General features: G+C 43.8%; 1 protein-coding gene across 1 annotated transcript; it reads right to left on the bottom strand.

The window, feature by feature from the left end:
- Positions 1-23,181: 23,181 nt before the first annotated feature.
- On the bottom strand, positions 23,182-23,920 carry LOC130881917 (UPF0696 protein C11orf68 homolog). The gene is given in 2 exon segments (XM_057781769.1): positions 23,182-23,377; positions 23,379-23,920. Coding segments are annotated over 2 exon segments (738 nt in total).
- Between the last annotated feature and the right edge of the window lie 588 nt (positions 23,921-24,508).

Below are 24,508 nucleotides of genomic sequence, written 5' to 3'. Positions count from 1 at the left end.
TAAGTAGTTTCCTAAACTTGAATAACTTCCTTGATTTTGTGCCCCAGGTTACTGGTGTGTAGAATACAACAATAGTAGTATTTGCCTCATAGAGTAGGGTTTTGAGGTAAAAGAATTCAGGTACGTAGTGCACTCAGGCAAAAAAGAAGTGTCGACACCAGTAAGTATGACTATAATAAGTTTTAAGTTCCCTAGACAGTGACACAATGTTAGGAAGCTATGTGGAAATTTAAAGAAGTCTCATGGAGGCTCAGCTGTGCATCTTATTTCCTGTGGCCTGACAGGATAGTGTTGAGGTGAGGTGAGGCTCTATGGCCACCGTCAAGGGAGTTCTTTCCTTTTTAAAACTGTGGTTATGCTTTGTTTGTTTGTTTCATTTACTTTATTTTTTTAAAAATCTTTTTAAATTTTACATACCAACCTCAGTCCCACCCCCTCAGGTTCCCCTACCTTCCCCCCACCCCACTCCCCATCCATTCTTCAGAGAGAGTTAGGCCTTCCATGGGGAGTCAACAAAGTCTGTCATATCATTTGGGGCAGGACCAAGGCCCTCATCCCAGTATCTAGGCTGAGCAAGGTATTCCTCCATAGGGAATGGGCTCCAAAGAGCCAGTTCATGCACTAGGGATAAATACTGGTTCCACTGCCAGTGGCCCCACAGACTGCCCAAGACACACAACTGTCACTCACATTCAAAGGGCCCAGTTTGGTCCTATGCAGCTTCCCCCGCTGTCAGGCCAGAGTTGTTGAGCTCCAGTTAGCTCAGGTAAGCTGTTTCAGTGGGTATCCCCATCATGGTCTTGATCTCTTTGCTCATATTACCGCTCCTCTCTCTATGACTGCTCTCCAGGAGCTTGGCCCAGTGCTTAACTGTGGATCTCTGCATCTGCTTCCATCAGTTACTTGATGAAGGTTCTATGATGACAATTGAGGTGGCCATCAATCTGCTTACAGAGGAAGGGCAGTTAAGGCACCTTCTCCACTATTGCTTAGATTCTTAGCTGGAGTCACTCTTGTGGATTCCTGGGAATTTCCCTAGTGTCAGGCCTTCTCACTAACCCCATCATGGCTCCCTCTATCAAGATAACTCTTTCCTTATTCTCCCTCTCTGTCCTTCCCCCAACTCTACCTTCCCAATACCTCATGTTCTCCTTCCGTCTCCCCTTCTCTCCCTCCTCACTTCTCCTCCCCCCCACACTTTTACTTGTCTTCTATTCCAAGAACATCTCTCTTAGGGACCTCCTTGTTTCCAGCTTCCTTGAGGTTGTCAGAAAATGGAAAGATCTTCCATGCTCTTGGATAGGTAGGACCAGCACAGTAAAAATGGCAATTTTACCAAACACAATCTGCAGATTGAATTCAATCCCCATCAAAATCCCAGCATAATTCTTTACAGATCTTGAAAGAACAACACTTAATTTCATATGAAAAAACAAAAAACCCAGGATAGCCAAAACAATCCTGTACAACAAAGAAACTTCTGGAGCCATCGTCATTGCTGACTTCAAGCTCTTCTATAGAGCTATAGTAATAAAAGCAGCTTGATACTGGCACAAAAACAGACAGGTGGATCAATGGAATCAAATTTAAGACCCTGATATTAATCCACACACCTATGAACACATGAGTTTTGGCAAAGAAGCTAAAATTATACAATGGATAAAAGAAAGCATCTTCAACAAATGGTGCTGGTATAACTGGACGTTGACATGTATAAGAATGCAAATAGACCCATACCTATCCTCATGCACACAACTCAAGTCCAATGGGCTTTTGTTTTTGTATCAATGACCAAAGACAAGGCTACAGGAATTTTTTTTTTTTTTTTTTTGGTTTTTCGAGACAGGGTTTTTCTGTGGCTTTGGAGCCTGTCCTGGAACTAGCTCTGTAGACCAGGCTGGTCTCGAATTCACAGAGATCCACCTGCCTCTGCCTCCCAAGTGCTGGGATTAAAGGCGTGCGCCACCACCACCCGGCCAGGAAAATTTTTTTAATTCATATTGAGCACATTCTCATTCCTTACCATTCTACATTTCCTTATAGACTCAATATAATAGCCTGCTTGGGCTGTGTTTCTTTTTCTGAGAACAGTTGCTCTCTCTATCTTTCTCATTAATATTTAGTGTTTATGCAAAGTCCGTGTTTGATCTGTCAAGGTTAGACTTTGAGAAAAAAATAAAAGAATAGCCTAGGTGCCAAAGGCAATTTAGCTAAGCAACGAAGGAAATAATGCCACTCCAAACCCACAGCTTCTGAGGGTTCCCCCGGAGAAAGATTTTTGAAGATGGTTTTCTCCAAACAGTGGGCAAAGACTGTATGGACAAACTGACTCCTTCTTTCTCACTGGCTGTCCACCCTGCTGCCTTTCTTATAGCCTGTTAGGTGGTGGGAAAGAACGGAAGCTGGGAAGTCTCTGGCAACTCAGCTAAGGACTTCTGTGACTTACATTCACCTTAGTCAAGACCCACCTGGGCGAAGGAGGGTGGCCTAAGAGCTTGGCTTCCATCACAGCAGGAATCCACAGTGCACATTTGGAAACTTAACCTCATTCTGCCTTGGTTATGCTGTCGCATGGCTGCTAATCCATGCCAATCAGCAAGGGGAGACTGTCCCCGTGCAGAGGGGCAATGAAGGAAAAGTGGCTGCTGCTGGGAGTGAGGACACAATGGTAAAAGACTAGGAAACCTTGTCCTGTTTCCTGTTATCATGATCATAACTCAGTGAGAGTTATTAACTACCACAAATCCCAGTGGAAGAGGGCCTCCTTCAGAAGAATCCATGTGGTTAGTGTCTGTAATTTAGCTTTGAAGGGACTGGCGGAAGCTGAACCTATGAAGATGGCACCGAAGTGAAACCGGTAAGTGTGAAGATGAAACTGTCTTGAAATTTAAAATATAATAGAAACTGGGGCTTTGGATTCTCATACCTCTATGCAAGCATTGGCAATACACTCTCTAGACAAAGAGCATCAGGTACATGTTTGTAGTTGGCCACATTAGGTTTAGTCTTCACTGAAGCACACATATATGCACACACACAGACACACAGACACACACACACATGCACACCATGGAGAACCACCTTTGGGCGTCTCTATTAGAAGGTGTGAGGAAGAACTTACTGTAAGCCTTGGACTCTGGTGGGATGGTTCAGGAAGCACAGAGGGAGGCAGGAGCTTTGCTCTAGGTTGGATGTTGACTGGATATCTTAGTCACTGTTATTCAGAGTTGGAAGATGAAAATGTACAAAAAGTGGCAATGGGTAAAAAAGAAGAAATCATTCATATTGTCTGAGAAAGAGGTGTTTGAGATTTTGCAGTGACCTTGTGTTGGACTGGGCTGAATCAATTATAAAATGAAATTGTTTATCAGGATCTTATTTGAAGTTGGTATTGTGCGAGCCTATGTATATCTGATAGAAGAATGGTATAAGTTCTGGTGTGTACCACAGCAGCTTCTGAACATTGGGTGCTATTTGCCTCTGCTTAACATTCAGAGTTCAGAGCAACCCCAGATGATTCTTTGGCTTGGCTCAGAGCCTTAGGGTACTGAGGCAGACCTTCGCTTTCTTTCTTTTTCTTTTTTTTTTAAATTATAATTATTTATTTATTTTACATCCAGTCTATAGTTTCTCCTCCCTCCTTTTCTCCCATTTCTTATCGCACTCCCCTTCCCCTCTCTCACCCACTCTTTTGTTTCTGCTCAGAAAGGGCAGTATCATGAGTATCATCAAAACATGGTATATCAAGCTGCAGTAGAACTAAACACCTCCCTTTGTTTTAAGGCTGGGCAAAGTGACCTGGTCTGAGAAATAGGTTTGCGAAGGTCTCAGGGACAGCCCCTGCTCCCACTGTTAGGAATCCCACAAGACCAGGCTACACAACTGTCACACATACAGAGTGGACCTAGGTTGGTTCCATGCAGGCTCCTTGGTTGTCAGTTCAGTCTCTGTGAGCTCCTATGAGCCCAGGTTGGTTGATTCTGTGGGTTTTCTTGCAATATCCTTGACCCCTCTGGCTCCCACAATCCTTCCTCCCTCTCTTCAGCAGGATTGCCTAAGCTTATGTGCCCGTGGTTCTCTGCATCTGTTTCCACCAGTTTCTGGATGAAGGCTTTCTGATGTCTATTGGGGTAGGCACCAATCTATAACTATAGCAGAATATCAGTAGGCATCATTACGTTGATATGTTTTGTTTACTTCCAGTAGTGTTTGGTTCTATCCTAAGTCTCTGCACCATCCAGTCTTTGGGTTCTGGTGCTCCAGGCAGTGCCAGGGGTGGGCTCACTCTCTTGGCATGGGTCTCAGACTGGACCAGTTATTGATTGGTCACTCTACAGTCTCTGCGCCACCCTTACCCCAGCACATCCCGTAGGCAGGGCAGACCGTAGGTCAAAGGTTATGTGGCTAGGTTGGTGTCCCAATCCCTCCACTGGAAGTCTTGCCTGATCACAGGAGATTGTCAGTTCAGGTTACATATCCAAAACTGCTAGGAGTCTTAGCTGGGGTCATCCTTGTAGATTCCTGGGTGTTTCCCTTGCACCAGGTTTCTCCAAGACCCTGAAATGACCCCCCTTTCCAGTTATCTCTTTCAGTACTCTCCATCCCATACATACCCGATCCCTCAAGTTCTATCCCTACTCACATCCAGTTCACACACAACATCTCTTCTATTTCCTCTTCCCAGGGAGATTTGAGTGTCCCCGTTGGACCCCCCTTGTTACCTAGTCTCTCTGGATCTGCGGATTGTAGCATGGTTGTCCTTTATTTTACAGCTAATATCAACTTATAAGTGAGTACACACCATGTTTTTTTTTCTCTGCCTTGGTTAACTCATTTAGCATGATTTTCTTCTAGCTCCATCCATTTGTGTTTGAATTTCACGATGTCATTGTTTTTAACAGCTAAGTAAGACTCCATTTACTCCATTGTGTAAACGTACCATATTTTCTTTATCCATTCTTGAGGGACATCCAGGGTGTGTCCAGTTTCTGGCTATTGTGAATCAAGCTTTTATGAACATAGTTGTGCAAGAGCCCTTTAAGTATATGCCCAAGAGTGGTATAGCTCGGTCTTGAGGTAAATCAATTCCCAATTTTCTGATAAAATATGATTTCCACCATATTAATTTTTAAAGTTACTGTACAAATTTCCATGCCCACTAGCAATGGAGGCATGTTCCCTTTGCTCCACATCCTCTCCAGCATGAATTGTCACTTATGTTTCTGATCTTAGCCATTCTGACATATATAAGGTGGAATATCATAGTCATTTTGATTTGCATTTCCCTAATAGCTAAGGATGTTGAACATTTCTTTGTTTCTTGGACATTTGATATTCTTCTGTTGAGAATTCCCTGCTTAGATCTGTACCCCATTTTTAAAAATTGGATTATTTGGATTTTTAATATCTAGTTTCTTGAGTTCTTTATATATTTTGGAAAGCAACCCTCTGTCAGATGTGGAAATGGTGAAGATTTTTTTTCCCATTCTGTAGGCTGCCATTTTGTGACTTTTGCTTTACAAGAGATTTTCAGTTTCATGAGGTCCATTTAATAAGTGCTGATCTTAGTGCTTGTGTAATTGGTGCTCTGTTCAGGAAGCTGTCTCCCATGTCAATGTGTTCAAGGCTATTCTCACTTTCTTTTCTATCAGGTTCAGTGTATCCATATTTATACTGAGGTCTTTTATCCACTTGGACTTGAGTTTTGTGCAGGATAATAGACATGGATCTATTTGCATTCTTCTACTTGCCAACATCTAGCACCATTTGTTGAAGATGCTTTTAAAAAAGATTTATTTATTATGTATACAGTATCCTGTCTGCATGTTTACCTGCGTGCCAGAATCAGACATCATATCTCATTATAGATGGCTGTGAGCTACCATGTAGTTGCTGGGATTGAACTCACCACCTCTTAACTGTCAATGCTCTTAACTGTGAAGACATTTCTCCAGCTTTTTTTTTCCCATTGTATAATTTTGGATTGTTTGTTGAAAATTGGGTGTCCAGAGGTGTGTGAATTTATGTCTGGATATTTGATTTGATTCCATTGATCCTTTTGTCTGTTTTTATGCCATTACCATGCAGTTTTTATTACTATAGCCCTGTGGTAACACTTGAAATCTGGAATGGTGATATCTCCCAAGTTCTTTTATTGTATAGGATTGTTTTAGCTATTCTAGGTTTTTTGTTTTTCCATATGAAGTTGAGTATTGTTCTTTCAAGGTCTATAAAGAATCATGTTGGGATTTTAATGGGAGTTGCATTAGGTCTGTAGATTGCTTTTGGTAAGATTGCCATTTTTACTATGCTAATCCTACTGATCCATGAGCATGGGAGATCTTTCCATTTTCTGATATCTTCTTCAATTTCTTTTTTTAAAATATTTAAAGTTCTTGTCATACAGGACTTTCACTTGCTTGGTTAGAATGACACCAAGATATTTTATACTATTTGTGGCTACTGTGAAGGGTGTTGTTTTCCTGATTTCTTTATCAGCCCATTTTTAATTTGTATATAAGAGGGCACTGTTTTTTTTTTTTTGTTGTTGTTGGTTTTTTGTTGTTGTTGTTTTTTTTTTTTTTTTTTGAGTTAATCTTGTATCCAGTCACTTAATTCAAGGTAGCTGTAGGCATTCCCTGGAACATTTTTTTGGGATCATTTATGTATACTATTATCTCATCTGCAAATAATTATACTTTGATTTCTCCCATTCCGATCTGTCCTTTAGTTGTCTAATTGCTCTAATTAGAACCTCAAGTAGAGTTTCACTCCATTTAGTTTGATGTTGGCTATCGACTTGTTATACATTGCTTTTATGTTTAGGTATGTTCTTTGTATCCCTGATCTCTCCAAGACTTTTATCGTGGAGGGGTGTTGGATTTTTTTCAAAGGCCTCTTTAGCATCTAATGAGATGATCATGTGGTTTTTCTTCTTTCAGTTTGTTTATATGATAGATTACACTGACAAATTTTCACATGTTGATGTAGGGATGCTGAGTCATCCCTACCTCTCTGAGATGAAGTATACTTGATCAAGATGGATGATCTTTTTGATATGTTCTTGAATTCAGCTTGCCAGTATTTTATTGACTATTTTTTTTTTTTACATCTATGTTCATGAGGGAGATTGGTCTGTAATTTTCTTTCCTTTTTGGTTGGGTCTTTGTGTGGCTTGGGTATCAGGGTGACTATGGCCTCATAAAATGAATTTGGCAATGTCAGTTTTGCTAATTGCCAGTTTTGCTTGTCAAACTCATGTTAGAGGCACTGAACTCATGGAGTTTCACTGTCACCAGGGAAACTAGCATTATTTCAGGCAGAGATGGAGGCCCTGATAACTTCATTAATGACTCTCCTAGACATTGCAAAGTTTTTACAAAAACAAAAACAAAAAACCTTCTCTTTGGATTCTTGTAAGCAGGACAAAAAACCAAAACCAAAAACTAAAACCAAAACCAAACCAAACCAGTCAAAACAAACAAAACAAAAATCATCAACAACAAAACCAAACAGATGTTTCCTCATGGCATCCACTGTTAGTTTCCAATCCATCTATTTCAGCAGGTGCCAAGATAGAAGTGCAGGTTTGTGTGCAATTTGGGGAAACCAGGTTTCCCGAATCACTGTGCCCTTGGGTTCCCTGTTGGCATAGGGCTTGCAAGAAGAGATGACAATTAAGTCATGCATTAAGGGAAGAGATGAAGGCTGGCTATGCAAATGAGCAGCTATTATGGCAGTTTCCCATCATCTGCATAGACTGTTCACCAGTGCTGCCTACTCTCAGCAGGGCTCTCTGCAGTGAGCCACGTGATTCCCAGCTTTGTTTCCTTCTAGCTTCCTGACACTGTGCAAGCGTTATCATGTTCACAAGCATTGGTTTTCTCATCTGTTCATGAGGAAAATCAAGTCTATGTTGTAGGGTTGTGCTGTGGAATAATCCTTTTCTACACTATGAATATGTATTCCTCTCCTTTGCTAACAAATAGCTGAGAAACTGATGACAGGGCAGGAAGTAGAGGCGGGGCAGCCAAATTAAAGATGATGGGAAGGAGAAGGACACAGTCAAGAGTCAGCACCTGGATGCAGAGGGAGCAGGAGATGCACATGCCATGCAAATAAAGGTATTGCCGGGTGGAATATATATAAACACACACACACACACACACACACATATATACATACATATATATATGGAATATAGGTTAACTTAAAATGTAAGAGTTAGCTAGTAACAATTCTGAGCTATCAACCAAACATTTTGTAATTAATATAAGCTTTTGTGTGTTTATTTGGGACTGGGCAGACAAAGCAAAAAAAACCCTCCATTTATAGGGTTGTGGTAAAGACTAAATAGCGTAATGTATCTAAAACATCTTGTACAGTGCTGACAGCATATCAACACTTCCCTTTTCTTTATTTAAGCTTTCCTCAATGCTACCATTGTCTAAAGCATATTGGAACAATGTTACCTCTGTATAGGTTCACACAAAAAGAACAAAAATTGTTGAGAGTATCTCAGTGGTAGAGGCGAAAACATACACAGGCCCAAGACCCTGGGTCTATTTCCTAATGGCCGACACACACAAACACACATACACACACACCCCACACACATACACACACACACACCACACACACCACACACATCACACACATCACATACACACACACCACACACATACATACACACCACACACACATACATATACACCACATACACACACATACCACACACACCACACACATCACATACACACACACCACACACATACATATACACCACATACACATACCACACACACCACACACATCACATACACACAAACCACACACATACATACACACCACATACACATACCACACACACCACACACATCACATACACACACACACCACACCTATATATACACTGCACACATACACATACACCACTTACACACACATACCACACACACCACACACACACGATATACACACATTCACACACCACACACACATTCCACACACACTACACACATCACACACACACACACACACACTTACACACATAGAAGAAGGAAATGGAAAGAATGGAGAAAGGGAAGAAAGGAAGAAAGAGAAAAGCGGGAGGGAGAAAGAGAAGACAGTGCTTGTGATAGTTCATATTCATTGCGAAGTCACTGGACATGGAACCGTCTACGAGACACACCTTTGGGCATATCTGGGACAGCGATACCAGAGAGATTTAACTGAGGAGGGAAGAGACACCTTTCATCTGGATGACATTATCCCGTGCCCTGGTGGTTTGGACTGAAAGGGAAGAAGAAAATGAGGGAATACGAACACTCACTCCTCAGTACTCTCTGACTGGAGATGCCGTGTGTCCAGCCAATTGTCCCGGCCATGATGGACATCAAACTGTGGCAAACATTAACAAGCCTTTATTTAGTCATGTATTTAGCCAGTAATAAGAAAAGTAACTAAATGCTGAGTGGTGGTGGCACACGCCTTTAATCCTAGCACTTTGGAGGCAGAACTTCTTGTGAGTTCAAGGCTGGGCTGGTCTATAGATTAAGCTCCAGGAAACCCTGACTCAAAAAACAAAACAAAACAAAACAAAAATGGTAGCTAATATACTAACATATTATTTTTATCTGCTATCTATTTTTGAATTTCAAATTTTTTTAGGAGTAACATTTACATTTATAGATCTATAAATATATCTGCTTGTAATTATGTATGTATAGCTCTCTCTGCATAGATTCATATACAAGTAAGTGTGTTTATTCACCAACAACTTAGCTCAAATGTTTGTGAGTCCTTCATCTTCAGACCCAGAAGACAATAACAGCATTGCTAACAGACAATGCTGAAGAGCATATGAAGAAGATTCATTGGATTTTCTGAGTCAAGGCAAGAAGGCTAATGTGGACCTTAGGTCTTCCAAGCATAAGATCACTATATTAAAGTTGGTTCTTTGCAGTATGATGTAGGATATAATATTTAGGCTCTGGAGTCATCTAGGATCATATTTTTCTTTGCCGTTTTCTGGGTGTGTAACATTGAACAGGTTTCTAAAGATCTTTTGTCTTCAGTTTGATGAGAAATGAAGAAAAGCACCGACCCTATGGGCTTGGTGAAGGAATCAGAGAAGGCTGTGCTCAGGAAAGGCTTAGAGTACCGCCAGCTCATCTGAAGAGTCAGTTATGCTTTAGAAGATGACTCCCATTACACACTAGAGGAGGAAGACAAGCCACGCTAATGGCAAACATTTACAACCAGAGCTCAAAAATAGTGCCTCGGCCATGTGACTTTTGAAGCAGCTACTCTGTGCTTCTGTCTCTCAGAAATGATTCTGAGAGATGCCTAGCATGTTTATTTCATATACTTCTAAGCTTACAGAGAATAATAACGTGGGAGAATCCTTTTGAACAGAATAAAGTGGGTCACAAGTGCTAGAGATGGTTACTAAATGAAGGGCTTGTGTACAGGTAGAGCTGCTAAATATTTTAGGCTCTCCTCTTCAAAAGTGTATGTCTGAAAATGCTGTCTTGTTTCCCCCAGCCAAAGAGCCTTCTCTTTCCTGTCCCTATTAGATGAGAACCACTCATGGTCCTCAGAGGTGGCATTCCAGGTCATCCAGAAGAGGTGTTTATTGTTTCCACTTAGGCTATTTCAAGAGCCGACTTGCTAAGTCTTCCTCCCCACACACATTAGCACCTTTGCAACTTCCTCTGTTACAGTCAGAGGTACTGCCATGCTCCAGGGCCCCTGCTGGCTTTAGGGCTCTGGGCTGTTGTTGTGAGCTCTTCCCTCTCCACTCGTCCTTTAATAAACCTTGCAGATCTGACTTCTCCTCCTTATTCCACACCCCGTGCCCTTTCCCAGGTCTTTGGATGCCTACACACTAATTTCCCTTCCATTCCTCAAGAGGTTAAACCTTGATTTCTTTTTTCTTCCTTCAGGTTATGTTGAAAATCAGTTTCATGATAAAACTCTGATCCTCATCATGCCAGGCTGTTCCTGACTGTCAGCTGCATGGCGCCGGGATCACCTCAGTTTGATACGTTCCCCATCAGCTGGTCCACTGCGTTCTCCACCCTCATCTCTTAGAACCCCCAGTGTGGACCTACCAGATCAAAGCAAAGCCACACTCTTGTCTTTTTGTCCATTGCCTGTGTGCCACCAAGTCCATGCCTTCACTCCCAATGTTCCTCCACGCCCAATTTCTCTATACAGACGAGTCTGTATCCTGCATTCCTTTCAAAACCTAGCTCAGAGCGTTTTCCCCAAGATGACTTCCATTTTTGTTCTTCTTGTTCACTAACTTGCTTTCCTTGGTCTTGGTGGCTTCAGCTCTTAGCCCAGCATTGCTGTTACACAATGACATGTCATTGCCATTCTCCAGTGTCTGGGGCACAGCCCGCAGTTAGAGAGTTGTTATCTTGACTTCATAGATTCTTGCCTCCATCCAATTGTAATTACCTTGAGTCTTTTTATCCTGAAACCCACAGAGGATTCAATACAGGGCCTGTCAGCAGTGGGAACTTAACACATAAATGTTATAAAACTAAGAAATAGATGGACATCAAGGCCCTAGACCTCTCTTCATCCTGGAACTTAACCCTATCTGCTACACATTCTGAGGGTCCTTCCTCATTAGGAGCTAGAGAACAGACAGAGATTCATGCCTACCGAGTTTGCTCACTTGTCTGAAACTGAGACAGGGAGTCAGGGCAATGCCAAACCAACACTGGAGCATTCATGGGTCCTCGGGACAGGAGGAGTCAATGGTGGAAACACAAAGTTACAAATGGTGCTTCTACCTGTTTCAGGAGTTAGGGCTGTTAAGCGGTAAAGAACGAGCAGACACTGGCTTTCCACAGTGTTCCCACACCACCAATTGATTAAATCCTTTGAGCTTTGATTTCAGAAGTATATATGTACTCAATGTACGTAAGTCTGAATGCAAGCTCAAACATCATTTTAACCCAAGCTCCCTGTGTCTCTCATTTGAATATGCTAACATGTGCCTAGCTTGCCCTCCAGATACCCACCTGTCTTTGTTGTTTTCTTCTGTTTCTCTGCTAAAAATGCCCTAGCAAAAGCAACTCACAGGGTCAGGGGCTTATTTGGCTCACAGTTCATGGATATGGTCTGTCAGGGTGGGCAGTGAAGGTAACTGGACCTTGAAGCACTTGGTAATATCGCAGCCATAATCAGAAAGAAGAGATGGACGGATGCTCAGCTCCCTTCTTCCTTTATACTTAGTATGGGACTCCAGCCATGGACCGGTGCTTCCATAAACAGGCATGCCCATTGGCTTGTCTTCTGAGTGATTCTATATCTCATCAAGTTGACAATATGAAGCGTCATACCATGTATCTCCACTTCTGTTCTCTGTCCATATTACCACCCATTTCATAGAAAGGAAAAATCAAGGTTCCTAAGGCTGAGCAGCTTCACAAACACAAAGGAGGGCCTTCTCAACAAGCCCTCCTGGGTGCATATTTTCAGATTCACACTAATTAATCCTAGAAAATTTGTTGAAGATAAAGAAAAAAAGAGGCAAGGCTTCCAATGAAGCTAGCCAAGTGGGCCTGGGAACTCCAGCATGGCACACAGCCAGTCACTGTGGCAGTGTTTGTACCTTACTGTGGGGCTTTCTGTGGTGAATGGCCTTGCTGTGGGGTTGTCTGAAGGAAATGCAATTGAAGGCTCATCTCCCCCACACACCTGTTTGTCAGCCCATCTCCCCCTGGTTTCCATTTTGTGAGGAGGGGAAGCAGCTGAGGGCTACTTCCTCTCCATCATGTGAGGTTCTGACATGAAGTTAGCCTCAATCTGCAGCTTCACTCTGATGAGATTGCTTTTGAAGTCGCTCTAAAGTCACCAAGGCTAAAAGGGATGTGACTGTTAAGACAGAAATGCATTTCAGTTAATACCTCTGCTGGATCAAAGCTAAGCCAGTGCCAGCCCTAATTCCTAAAAGAAAACAAATCCTCAATAATCCATCTTCTAATTCGGGGCAGACTGGCACGACACCAGATCATATCGACCGAGAGGCCTCTTTTCTTCACACCCAGCTCAGACCAACCCTCAGGGGGCTGAATTTGAGGTCAGGAAGTTGAACACAGATGTGTATGACACAAGACAGCATCGACAGTTTCCTGAGTTTAGCTGAAATAATAACATTCCCTCTGAAGAAACAAACCAGTGCTTTGTCAACGGAAGAGGCAACTTCAGTGAGCAGCGAGGAAAAAACCACTTAGCAAGCTATCGGGAAGCCTCAGTTGCTCTAAAGGTGGTTTTGTCTCTGTGTTTCCTTTTGTGCAGTATTGATCTTATTTTGCCACGGCCTCAGAGGAAACATCTAGAGTTTTACTCATCTGCACGAAGATGAGGTCTATTGAGAACTCTTGCTTCCTAGAAATGGTCACAATGCATGTAGGGTTTGGCTGGATTGAGAGGGAAACACAAAGGACAGATATTGATCTAGGGCAAAGGCAGACAAAGTATAGCTTGAGGACCAAATTTGACTTACTATCTGTATTTTTGTTTTTATTTTGTAGACCGTGTAGCTCTTAAGTTAAAAATGATTTTTAAGTTAAAAAAGTAGTGTTGGGGGCTCTAGCATCTAGTCTGTTTTTTTTTTATCACATTTATTATTTTATTTTATTATTATTTTGTGTGTGTATGAGAGAGAAAAGGAGGAAGAGGAAGAGAGAGGGAGGGAGGGAGAGAATTAATTTGTGAGATTCAACTCACATTCTGAATGACTTTTACTTTATATTTATGTATTTGGCTGGGCATGTATGCCACGTTGCCTGTGTAGGGTCAAGGATAACTTGTGAGAATCAGTTTTCACCTTCCATCACGTGTCCCAGAGATTAAATTCAGCCTGTCAGGTGAATGTGTGTGTGTGTGTTTTAACAAATAAAGTTTGCCTGAAGATCAGAGTGCAGAGCTAAGCCACTAGAGGTCAGGCAAAGGGTAGCATGCATCTTTAATCTCAGAAATCCGGGGGAGACAGAGGCAGATGAATCTATGTTAGTTCAAGGCTACCCTAAACTACATGAAATTGATCCAGTCTAAAGAGAAACAGAGTTCACACAAAGGTTATCCTAGCACTTAGGATCCCAAGCCTTTAAGTCCAGCACTAGGGAGGTGGAAACAGGAGTGATATGGCTGAGTAGAAAGAGGAATATAAGGTGGAAGGAAACAGGAGTGTAGTAGGAGACTGCTTGTTTTGTTCCGCGCTGCTCAGCCCTGAAATAACCACACAGAAACTGTATTAATTAAATCACTGCTTGGCTCATCAGCTCTAGCTTTTTATTGGCTAACTCTTACATATTAATTTAATCCTTTTCTATTAATCTGTGTATCACCACATGGCAGTGGCTTACGGGCAAGAGTTTCAGCGTCTGTCTCTGGCAGGGCTACATGGCTTCTCTCTGACTCCGCCTTCTTCCTCCCAGCATTCAGTTTAATTTTCCCCACCTAGCTTTGTTCCCCTATAGCTCTGCTATAGGCCCAAAACAGTTCCTTATCAACCAATGGTATTCACAGCATACAGAGAGGAATCCCACATCACAGGAGTTCACTGCAGTTGGAACAGCAGTCAGTCTGAGGAGGCAGTCAGTCTGAGGATGCAGTCAGCCTGAGGAGGCAGTCAGGGTTGGCAGCAAATGCTTTTACCTATCTTGCCAGTCCTTAGGATCATTTCTTAACAAGCATGAGTCTGTTTATAAGCATGGAGCCTTTGTGATCTAAACATCTTATTTTGGGCTCCACCTCCTAGCACTCGTGCATTGTGAATAATGTTTCTAACACACATTTAAAAAATATTTTATTTTTAAATTTATGCACAGGTGTATGCCAGCTTTACTGTATGGATAGCACATGCATGTGGTACCAATAGAGGCCAGAAGGGGGCATCAGATCCTGTAGAGCTGGAAACAGAGGTGGCTGTGAGCTGCCTGAGGTGGGTGCTGGGAACTGAACCTTCAAGAGCCAAATGACTAAGCCATTTCTTTGATCTCCCAACACACATTTTGAGGGGCACTCTCAAATCATAGTACAGTCCTTCACACACACAAAAAAATGTTTGCTGTGCCCTTCAAAGTAATTGTTCATATGATAAGCAAGTAGCTTCCAGGGAAGGAAGCAGCTCACAAGGGAAAAGGAATGTCCTGTTAGCACAGATGTGTCGGAATGAACAAAACTTTGTCACCACTCAAGATGACATCTTTAGGGTCAGGATTAGACATGTCCCAAAGCAGTGGATTGTCTAAGATTGTCCTCTCGGCACTTGGCTAGAGGTTAAGGCAGAGTCCTTGCACCCAAGGCTGACAGAATGTCCTGAACAGCCTGGCTAACCCCTGACATGTTGATTTACAGGGACGATTCCAATTGGTTATTTTTAAATCTCCAAGAAGAATAAAATGTCCTTTGAATTGTCTGCTGGTGTAAAGTAGCATTTCTCCATTTGTTTACGTGCCCAGTGAACCCTTTGTTCCACATCCTTAAGAGGTGCGAGACCCAGCCGCATTATCTACTCAGTGCCAGACATACAGAAGGAAAACAACCACTCCTTCTGAGTCCCTACTTCTGAGGGAGCTCACGGGTTAGTGGTAGAGAAACGAGCAGGGATTGAAAGCTATTCCCAACATAGGACACGTGTTTCATAATGAAGACAGAAATAAGCTGCCCCTGGGAGCTCGGAGAACAGGCGGTAGTTGGGCTGGAAACAGTAGAGAATAGTACTTCACTATGCGCTCAGTCACTTAACTGACAAACATCTAGAACTTCAGAGAAAAGCAAGCGGGCACCACATCAAAAGATATACATCAAAAAAAAAAGTACTGGCGTTTGCTTTCCCTAAACCCCAGCCAGGCTTTCTCCCTGTGGTCCTTTGGAGGCTGCCACAACACAGGACTGCAGACTAGGAAGATCAGCCCTGAATGCATTTTCTCACTGCGCTGGAGACTAGATAGCCAAGCTGGAGTCTTGAGCAGGTTTGATTTCCTGCGAGGCCTCGCTTCTGCCTCCTGGTCTGCTGCGGATAGCTCGCACGTCTGTCACATGGTCTTCCCTCCCTTTGTCCGTGTCCACACACCCTCTTGGCACTCCACTAGGCATAGATCAGGGTCTACCTTAAAGATTCAATCTAATGATGTTACCCTTTCAGAGATCTGATCTCTAGGGCTGAGGTATTCTTCTGGATTTGTGCGTGTTACCCTCTCTTACTCTCTCTTTTACACTCTCCCCCTACCTAGCTATAACTACCTCGCCCCTATCGGCTTGGCTGTTTCAGCTCATCTTCACTCCCTCCCTTTCCTACTCTGTTTGGTGCTGCAGGGTACTTGGGGGTAGACTCACTGCACAGTGCCATCTCTAGAAAAAGCAGGGTCTCCGTACCACAAAGGAGAGCCAGATAACCCAGGTCAGGCTTTAAGAAAAGCACCAAAGGAAACACACACACAAACACACACAATTTTTATTTATTTTTGTTGTTTTAACATCCTGATCGCAGTTTGCAATTCCTTCCTCTTCTTCCAGTCCCACCCCTGCCAAAGGTATCATGAAGACTCCAGTGAAATTTGAACTCCCCTGATTTACAAGACCAATGCTTTCACCCTCAAGCTATGGAGCTAGCCACAAGGAAATCTCTATTAAAGGATACCTTAAAGGTAACGCATGAATCAAGAACAAAATGAACTTTTATCAAGTACTTTGTTTAACTCATTAATAATACAGAGGAGAATGCAATGAACAGAGAAATATGCATTTGCATCCCGAAAGCCAAACTGAACCAAACTTGCTTAAGAGATGCAAAGCTGATCAGCAGCTATGGACAGCGGATTTTTTTTTTTTTTGCATTCTATCAATTGCAAATTACATTGTTATGATAAAGCCAGAATAATGAAGAAGGACCTGAAGTTTACTTTGAAGTCAAGGCTAGCCTTAAACTTGTCTCTCCTGCCTCAGGCTCCTGTGTCAGAAGTATACCATCTTGCTTAGCTTTTATTATAAATTTTCTATATCTGGAACTAATTAGTAATTCCCAGTAAATGTGAAAAGATAAAAACACGTTTTGATAACTAAGCTGATGAGATAAACTGAAACATTTTTTTAGTAAGTCGATTACTGGCGGTGTTGGGAAACTAAATAACTTCTGCATTTCGGGGTGACATTCTTGTTTCTGTGAACTCTGAGTCTATGAATGTTTCCTGCCTTTTTTCTAGATCCTCAGGAATGAGTGTTGTGGGTGAAACCTAAGAAAGCCGCCCTTGCCCCTTAAATAGAAATTCTGTAAAACACTAATGGGCAAGGTCTCTGTTCCTCTGCCAGCAGAATGTTATGCAAAAAGAGAGGCTTCTCTTCTATCCTGTCATTCTAAACTGAGCAGCCCAGGACATGGGGTGGGGATGTCCAAACAGTGGTAATTAGGACAGGAGAAAAGCTATCACCAGCATGTGGTGTGCACCGGACCTCCTGGTGGACATCTGTGAAGCTGAGGAGATCTGAAATAGCCTCTGAGACTGTTATGCCCAGATCTGTGATGTCCCCCAAAACCAACAAGGAGACCCAGTCCCGCATGTAAAAGCAAAGAGCCTTTATCTTATGCAAGTTTGCAAACTCGGTCTCTCTGTGTGTCCAATGTATTGGAATAAATGGAGAGCCCCGAGCTCAGTTAGAGCTGGGTTTTTATAGTAGTAATGGTGGAGGTGAGGGATTTCAAAGGCTCAGGACCCTTGATTGGCTGACAGTTGTCTAGGGGTATGCTGGTGAGTGTGTGCTGGCAGGTGATCCTATCTACAGCAGTTAGAATGTTAGGCATTTCCTTTGGATGGTCTGTTCTTGGGTGGTGCTCGGGTAATCTCAGTTTGTGGTTCTTCTTCAACCAGGGTAAACTACTGGGACTCAGGCCTCCATTAAACTTATCGATGGCTGAGTCCTCCACTGGCAGGTGGTAATGGTTGGAAGTAAAGAACTTCCTTTTCTTCCTTTGGGTGGTCTGTTTCTGTTTAGCTTATCATGGCTGGCTCCTACAGAGACCGTGAACTGAACAGCCTAGAGCAGGCTTTAGATAGGTGTACTGGCTGGTTTTGTGTGTGCTGTTTTGGCTACTTCTGGGATCTCTGTAAACCCCTGGAGCAACACCCACTGCCAGGCCCCTCCCCTGACAATCTCTAACTGTCAGGTTGCACCCACAGAACACTAACTGCCCTAAATGCTGGACCCTGCCCCCTGCCCCTACAGAGTAAAAAACTCAATCTCTGAACATGAAATCCCACCAGTCTCCACTCTGGAAAAAGTCCCACCATTTCTCAAGAAACTCTGGATCCTACAGTTTGCTGCTGCTTCCCGCCAAGTGGTTTTTCTTCCCAATAAATCTCTCTCTTTTTTTAATTTTTATTTTATTTTATTTATTTTTATTAAAAATTTCTGCCTCCTCCCCGCCTCCCTTTTCCCTCCCTCTCCCACCACTCCCCACCCCCCCACTCCCCTCCCCCTCCCTCTCCAGTCTGAAGAGCAGTCAGGGTTCCCTGCCCTGTGGGCAGTTAGTAACCAGGGAAATGCAAATCAAAACAACTTTGAGATACCATCTTACACCTGTCAGAATGGCTAAAATCAAAAACACCAATGATAGCCTTTGCTGGAGAGGATGTGGAGTAAGGGGTACACTCATCCATTGCTGGTGGGAATGCAAACTTGTGCACCCACTATGGAAAGCAGTGTGGCGGTTTCTCAGGAAATTTGGGATCAACCTACCCCAGGATCCAGCAATACCAATAAATCTCTTGCGGGAAGTTTGTTGTCGTGAGTGAATTTGTGGTGTTCCTTGGTTCCCAGCTGCCAGGGTACCTTTCCATTTCCATCCAAGCTGCAAAAGCGTGTCACTGTGGAAGTGAGCTTTGAGGTTTCCTACATTCAGGGTCCCACCCAATGTCTCAGGCAACTTTTTGTTGCCTGTGAGATGCAGGACTCTCAGCTACTCCAGCATTTCATCTGCCTACACACCACCGCCATGCTGGCCATCATGATGATAATGAACGGAACCTCTGAAACTGTAAGCAAGCCACCCCAATTTAATGTGATTTTTTACTTTTTAAATAAGAGTTGCTGTGGTCACAGTGCCTCTTCATGGCAATTAAAACCCTAGCAAAGACAGATGTTGGTACCAGCAATGGGGTCTTGCTGTGACCATTCTGATCCTGTCTGGGGGAGGACTGTCGAAGGACATTGGAACTTTGAACTAGAAGAGCCATTGCATGTTGAGAGCTCTTCGGGACGTTCTGTGGAACTTGGAAGAACGTTAAGAGCACTGCAAAAGAGGAAGGCCTGACTTTTGAAATTTCTGAGGGAATACTAAAGACTTTACCAGGGCTGTTTGCTATTTTGAATTAAGATGCCGAGGTTCTGGTTAGCAGGGGATGAAGAAGCATCTGAGATTGAAAAGACACCAGAATTATTACTGATAATTATAATTTTAAAAAAGAGATAAACTTTGCTCTGCTGGGATACTTGCTGCTGGTTGGCTGGAGCTAAGAAATTAGCAGTGACTAAGAATAGAGCAGCAGCACTGAGGTGAAATCTGCTGAGAAGTGCTTCTTGAGAGCACAGAGAAGCTGTGTTCCAGAGGCGGCCAAGATTGTACCTCGTACTGGCAGCTGGACTTGGTAATATGTAAGGGTCACCTAGGTGGTACTGGTTTTGAAGGCATGAAGGGGTCATGGAGAACAGCTGAGACTTGGCAGTCTGAGAAGCCAAGAGAGACCATTGGAGAAGGTGCAGCCTCAGTAGCAGTTGAAGGCCTAGGACTGAGGGGGTCATGCAAAGAAGTCGAGGCTTGGGATCATGAAGAGAGCCTATGAGAGGCCATTGGTGAAAGTGCAGCCCAGTTGCAGCAAAGGACCCCAGCACTTTGGAGATGCGAGTACCATGGGAAGACCACCAAGAACAGTAGCAGCAGTGGACTGGAGCCAGGCAGAGCCTAGAAGATGAACTGTGTGTGCTACAGAGGGCAGAGCCGGAGAAGTGACCCAAGCCCTTTGGAGGACTCCAGAAGGCCGTGAGTGAATCCCTGGTAACTGGACAATAAATTATTTATACTGTTAAGAGTTTGCTTTTGCTTGGTTCAGATTGTGTCAGTGCCCTTTTTCTCCCCTCTTGAAGAAAGTATTTCATTTTGATTTTTAAAGGAGCCCACGGATGAAAGACTTGAACTTTTGAAAGAGATTGGACATTTTAAAGAGATTGAAATTTTAAAGACTGAATTTGCAAAGACTGTGAGACTGCTAAAATTTATGATTTTAATGTGAGATCTTGGGGAAGAATAAGGAAGGGATGTGGCTTAATAGTGATGTGGTTCTGTGTCAACTTGACATGAACTCGTCATCAGAAGGAGGAGCCTCGGTTGAGGAAATGCCTCAGTGAGATCCGGCTTTAAGGTGTTTTCTCATTTAGTGATCAGTGGGGAGAGTCCAGCTTATCATGGGTGGTGCCATTCCTGGACTGGTCATCCTGGGTTCTATAAGAAGGTGGCCTAAGCAAGCCATGGGAAGCAAGTCAGTAAGTAGCTCCCCTCCATGACCTCTGCATTAGCTCCTGCCTCCAGGTTCCTGCCTTGCTTGAGTTCCTGTCCTGACTTTCTTTGGTGATAAACAGCAATGCTGAAGTATAAGCCAAAGAAACCCTTTCCTCCCCAACTTTCTCTTTGGTCATGGTGTTTCATCACTGTAATAATATAAACCCTAACCAAGATAAAAGGATCCTGGGATTGCTTGTGAACTGGGACCAGTAGTAAAGTTGATGCCTGCGCTCTTCCTGTCTGTAGTGTGACTTCAGGATTTGAAACATTTATTATTTCCTTCCTTCCTTCCTTCCTTCCTTCCTTCCTTCCTTCCTTCCTTCCTTCCTTCCTTCCTTCTTTTTACTTGCATTCAGCAGGCTCACCTGAGGAAACCAGAAAGGAAGTACAGCTGCCTGTCGCTAGCGGAAAGTGGTGTGCATCTACTCTCCTCTTTAGCAGTATGGAAGCTGGAACCATCAATAGGGTAGAAATTCTGAGCCTAGCATTTTTCGAAGTTGACCAGTGTGTGAGGATTTATAAAATACAGTGCTCACAGCATCTCTACATTGACAACACTTTTTATGATATAGAAGTGTAAATCTATTTGTGACTCTTATGCAAAAGGAACATGAAATGCACAGTAAGTGTAACCAAAGTATAATACTAGTGGACACTACAGTTAAAATACTAACTAAGAGGCTGGGGGTGTAGCCGAGTAGTAAATTCTGTTATGTTTGAGATCCTCATTTTAATCTCTGACGCGGCAATAAATAAATGACAATTAAATATAAATAAAATTCCTATAAGCAAAACAACTACTTTAAATCTTAGTCTTAGAAAGAAGTAACTTGTCATGTAATTCTAAACTCATTTATTTGTGTGTGCATTTGCATATTTATGTGGGTGTGTACATTATTTGGGTGCGGGTGAGAGGTGTGCAATGTAAATATTCGCCTCTCTCAGAGGAGAGGCTCAGGTGTTGTTCTTCAGGGAACATCTACATTGTGTTCTGAGACAGTGTTCACTGGCCTGAAGGCTGTGACAAGTAGGCTAGACTGGCCAGCCAGGAAGCTCAGGGACCCCCTCCTCCACTTCCAAAATGCTGGGATCTCAAGTACATGACTTGTTTCTGACTTTTTAAAACAAAACAAGTGAAGATCTTTAGGGATTGATCTCAGGTCCTCATGCTTGCAAAGCAAACACTTGAACAACTGAGCGGTCTCCCTTGTCCTTTTAACATGAAAACAGTAGAATAGAGAGTGCCTATTTTTATGAGTAGAAGTTATAAAATGGTATAAATAATAGCTGTCAAATCTTTTGGATAAAATCAGGAGTAAACAAATACTCCATTGTGTGTCCTGAATGCCAGCCACTGACCACCCCTGCTGTAAGGAGCTGTGATGCTCGCAGCCACCGACCACCCCTGCTGGATGGAGGTGGGATGCCTGCAGCCCCTGACCACCCCTGCTGGATGGAGGTGGGATGCCACATCTGGTGTGGTGAAGCACACCCTTTTAGTTAGCAGATGCTGCAGAATGCACGTGCTGTGTCAGGCATTACATTCTTCTCTTGTCTTCTCCTCTAATCAAACTGTTACTAGAGTCTTGCGACGACACTCTCTAGTGACTCTTTCCTTCTATGGGCTCTTAATATAAGCACGAAGACAATATTGGTTATTGGTACTGAGTTAGGCAAGCATATGGAGAATTTTAGTAACCTTGGCTGTATTCAGTTTGCATTATATACACCCTGCCTCTTGTAATAGTGCACTTGGCAGCCAGTCTCCTTAACCTGCATGTACTGTGCACACCCTCTCCTAACTACCAACCACCTGCATGGGGCTACATGTACCCTCATCTCTGAAAAATATAGATTTCTCCTCCATTAGTAACAATCAAGTTTAGAGTTTCTCTTCAAGTGTATTCCCAGTGTATCCAGTATGAAGACAGAAGGCCTGATCTAAACTGAACTGGTTTGAGGTATAATCCCAGTAAGGCAAACTGTATTCTTTTTTTTTTTTTTTTTTAACACGGACCCAAGCTAGATTTTATTGAAATGCCAGGAGCAGGCACATATAGTCAGGGAAGGGACGTTGGTGATGCAGGCTATGAGTTTGCAGGGAGGAGCAGGCCTACATCCATGACCCTGCATCTGCTCTTGGCCAGAACATATATGGGCCCCAACAACATGCTCAGTCCTGTAGGAGCCCTGCCACCTGGGCTATGATGGCTCCAAGGGCAGGGCCTGGAAGCACTAAGTTTTCTCCCTTACGAGGGAGCAAAGAAAAGGAAGATGCAGGGTGAGTCTAGTAGGGGCCAGAGGTGGCCAGGGCAGGCTTCTTGAGTATCTGTACCCAAGTTGTGGTCCTGGGCAGTGGCGGGGAGCAGCATCAAAGAGGGCAGCTGAGGGCCCGGCCCTCGGGGAGCCAAAGCCCCCAGCCTGTGGGGGCTGGAGTCAACCCGGCACAGAGAGCAGAAGTTCAAAGGGACTGAGTACAGGCAGTTCCCAAGTCAATTAGTCCTCAGAGCTAGGGAGCGTGGCCTTCTTGGGACGAGGAAGAGAAGAAAGAAGGATCCATCCCCAGCAGGGGAGCAAAAGGTGGTCTCCCCCACTGGGCCCCACTAGGTCAGTTCTACATTGTTGGCACGGTCCAACACTCGAGAGCCACGAGCATTGCCTCCAAGCTGGAAACGGCTCGCATAGAGAGTGGGACAGAGGTGCCAGCGGTTGGCTCGGTAGATGCCCAGGTAGGTGTAGACATCAGGTTTGTAAGTGAGCAAGCACTTAACGCCTGCAGCACGGATGGCAGAATCTGTGGTCCGTGAAGTCGTCCGTGTAAACACAGATGACCTGGCGCCCACCCTCCTTGGCCCGTGGGCTCACCTTGGCCACCTGAAGACGGCCCTCAACTACAGCCCTGGCAATGCCAGCCCAGGCATGGTCCAGCTTGAAGCCAGGTGCCAGGTGAATCAGCCACTTGCCAGAGAGCACGCGGTGGGTGATGGCCAGCTGGCGCAGGGTACCTGGTGTGATGGGCCGCCCACTGGCCTGCAGAGTCTCCCAGGCTGCCTGCAGCCCTTGGACATCCCCTGAGTTGGGGGTGTAACCCTGCCCATAGGCTGCAATCCAGCCCACAGGTTCAGAGTTGGGTGAACCTGGGTCCCCATAGCGAGTAACTTGAGATGGTGGGTACTTGGCCAACCAGGCATCCAGCTCTGAGGCAGGTGTAGTACGGGAATCAAATACCAGCCAGGGATCCATGTCGGCTGCCAAGGCCTCTGCAGCCAGGTGCTCAGCAGTGAAGCCATCTTCTTGGCCGCCTGGAGAGTCCTCCTCTTCCAGCTCCTCGTTTGGTTCCATCCTGTTGTGAGGGAACAGAGTCAGGGGAGGTTTGAGAAAGTAACCACAAAGTGCTGGGTCCTCTAGGATGCCAGGCACTGGCTAAACTGTGTGGCCTTGGGCAAGACTTAATGTCTGTCTGTGCCTCGGTTGCTTCATCTTTACAATGGGATAACAACTCGCAAACTGTATTCTTTAAGTGAAATTTTAGGGGAATTTCCTCTTTACCATTTTATGCCTATGCATAATTGAACTAAAATCAGATGCATTATGGGTAAGGACATGTGGAGTAGGAATGAATATATGACCTAATCTATCAATCAAAATAGAGACCACTGGGCTGGAGAGATGGCTCAGCGGTTAAGAGCATTGCCTGCTCTTCCAAAGGTCCTGAGTTCAATTCCCGGCAACCACATGGTGGCTCACAACCATCTGTAATGAGGTCTGGTGCCCTCTTCTGGCCTGCAGACATACACACAGACAGAATATTGTATACATAATAAATAAATAAATATTTAAAAAAAAAAATAGAGACCACTATCTTTACACTCGTTAGTATCCAGCTCTGCCTTCTTTTGAACTCCATGTGAGGAAGCCCCCCAAACAATA

This window comes from Chionomys nivalis, chromosome 9, assembly GCF_950005125.1.
Source record: "Chionomys nivalis chromosome 9, mChiNiv1.1, whole genome shotgun sequence".
Taxonomy (NCBI): domain Eukaryota; kingdom Metazoa; phylum Chordata; class Mammalia; order Rodentia; family Cricetidae; genus Chionomys; species Chionomys nivalis.
This window is presented reverse-complemented; position numbering and strand designations above follow the sequence as displayed.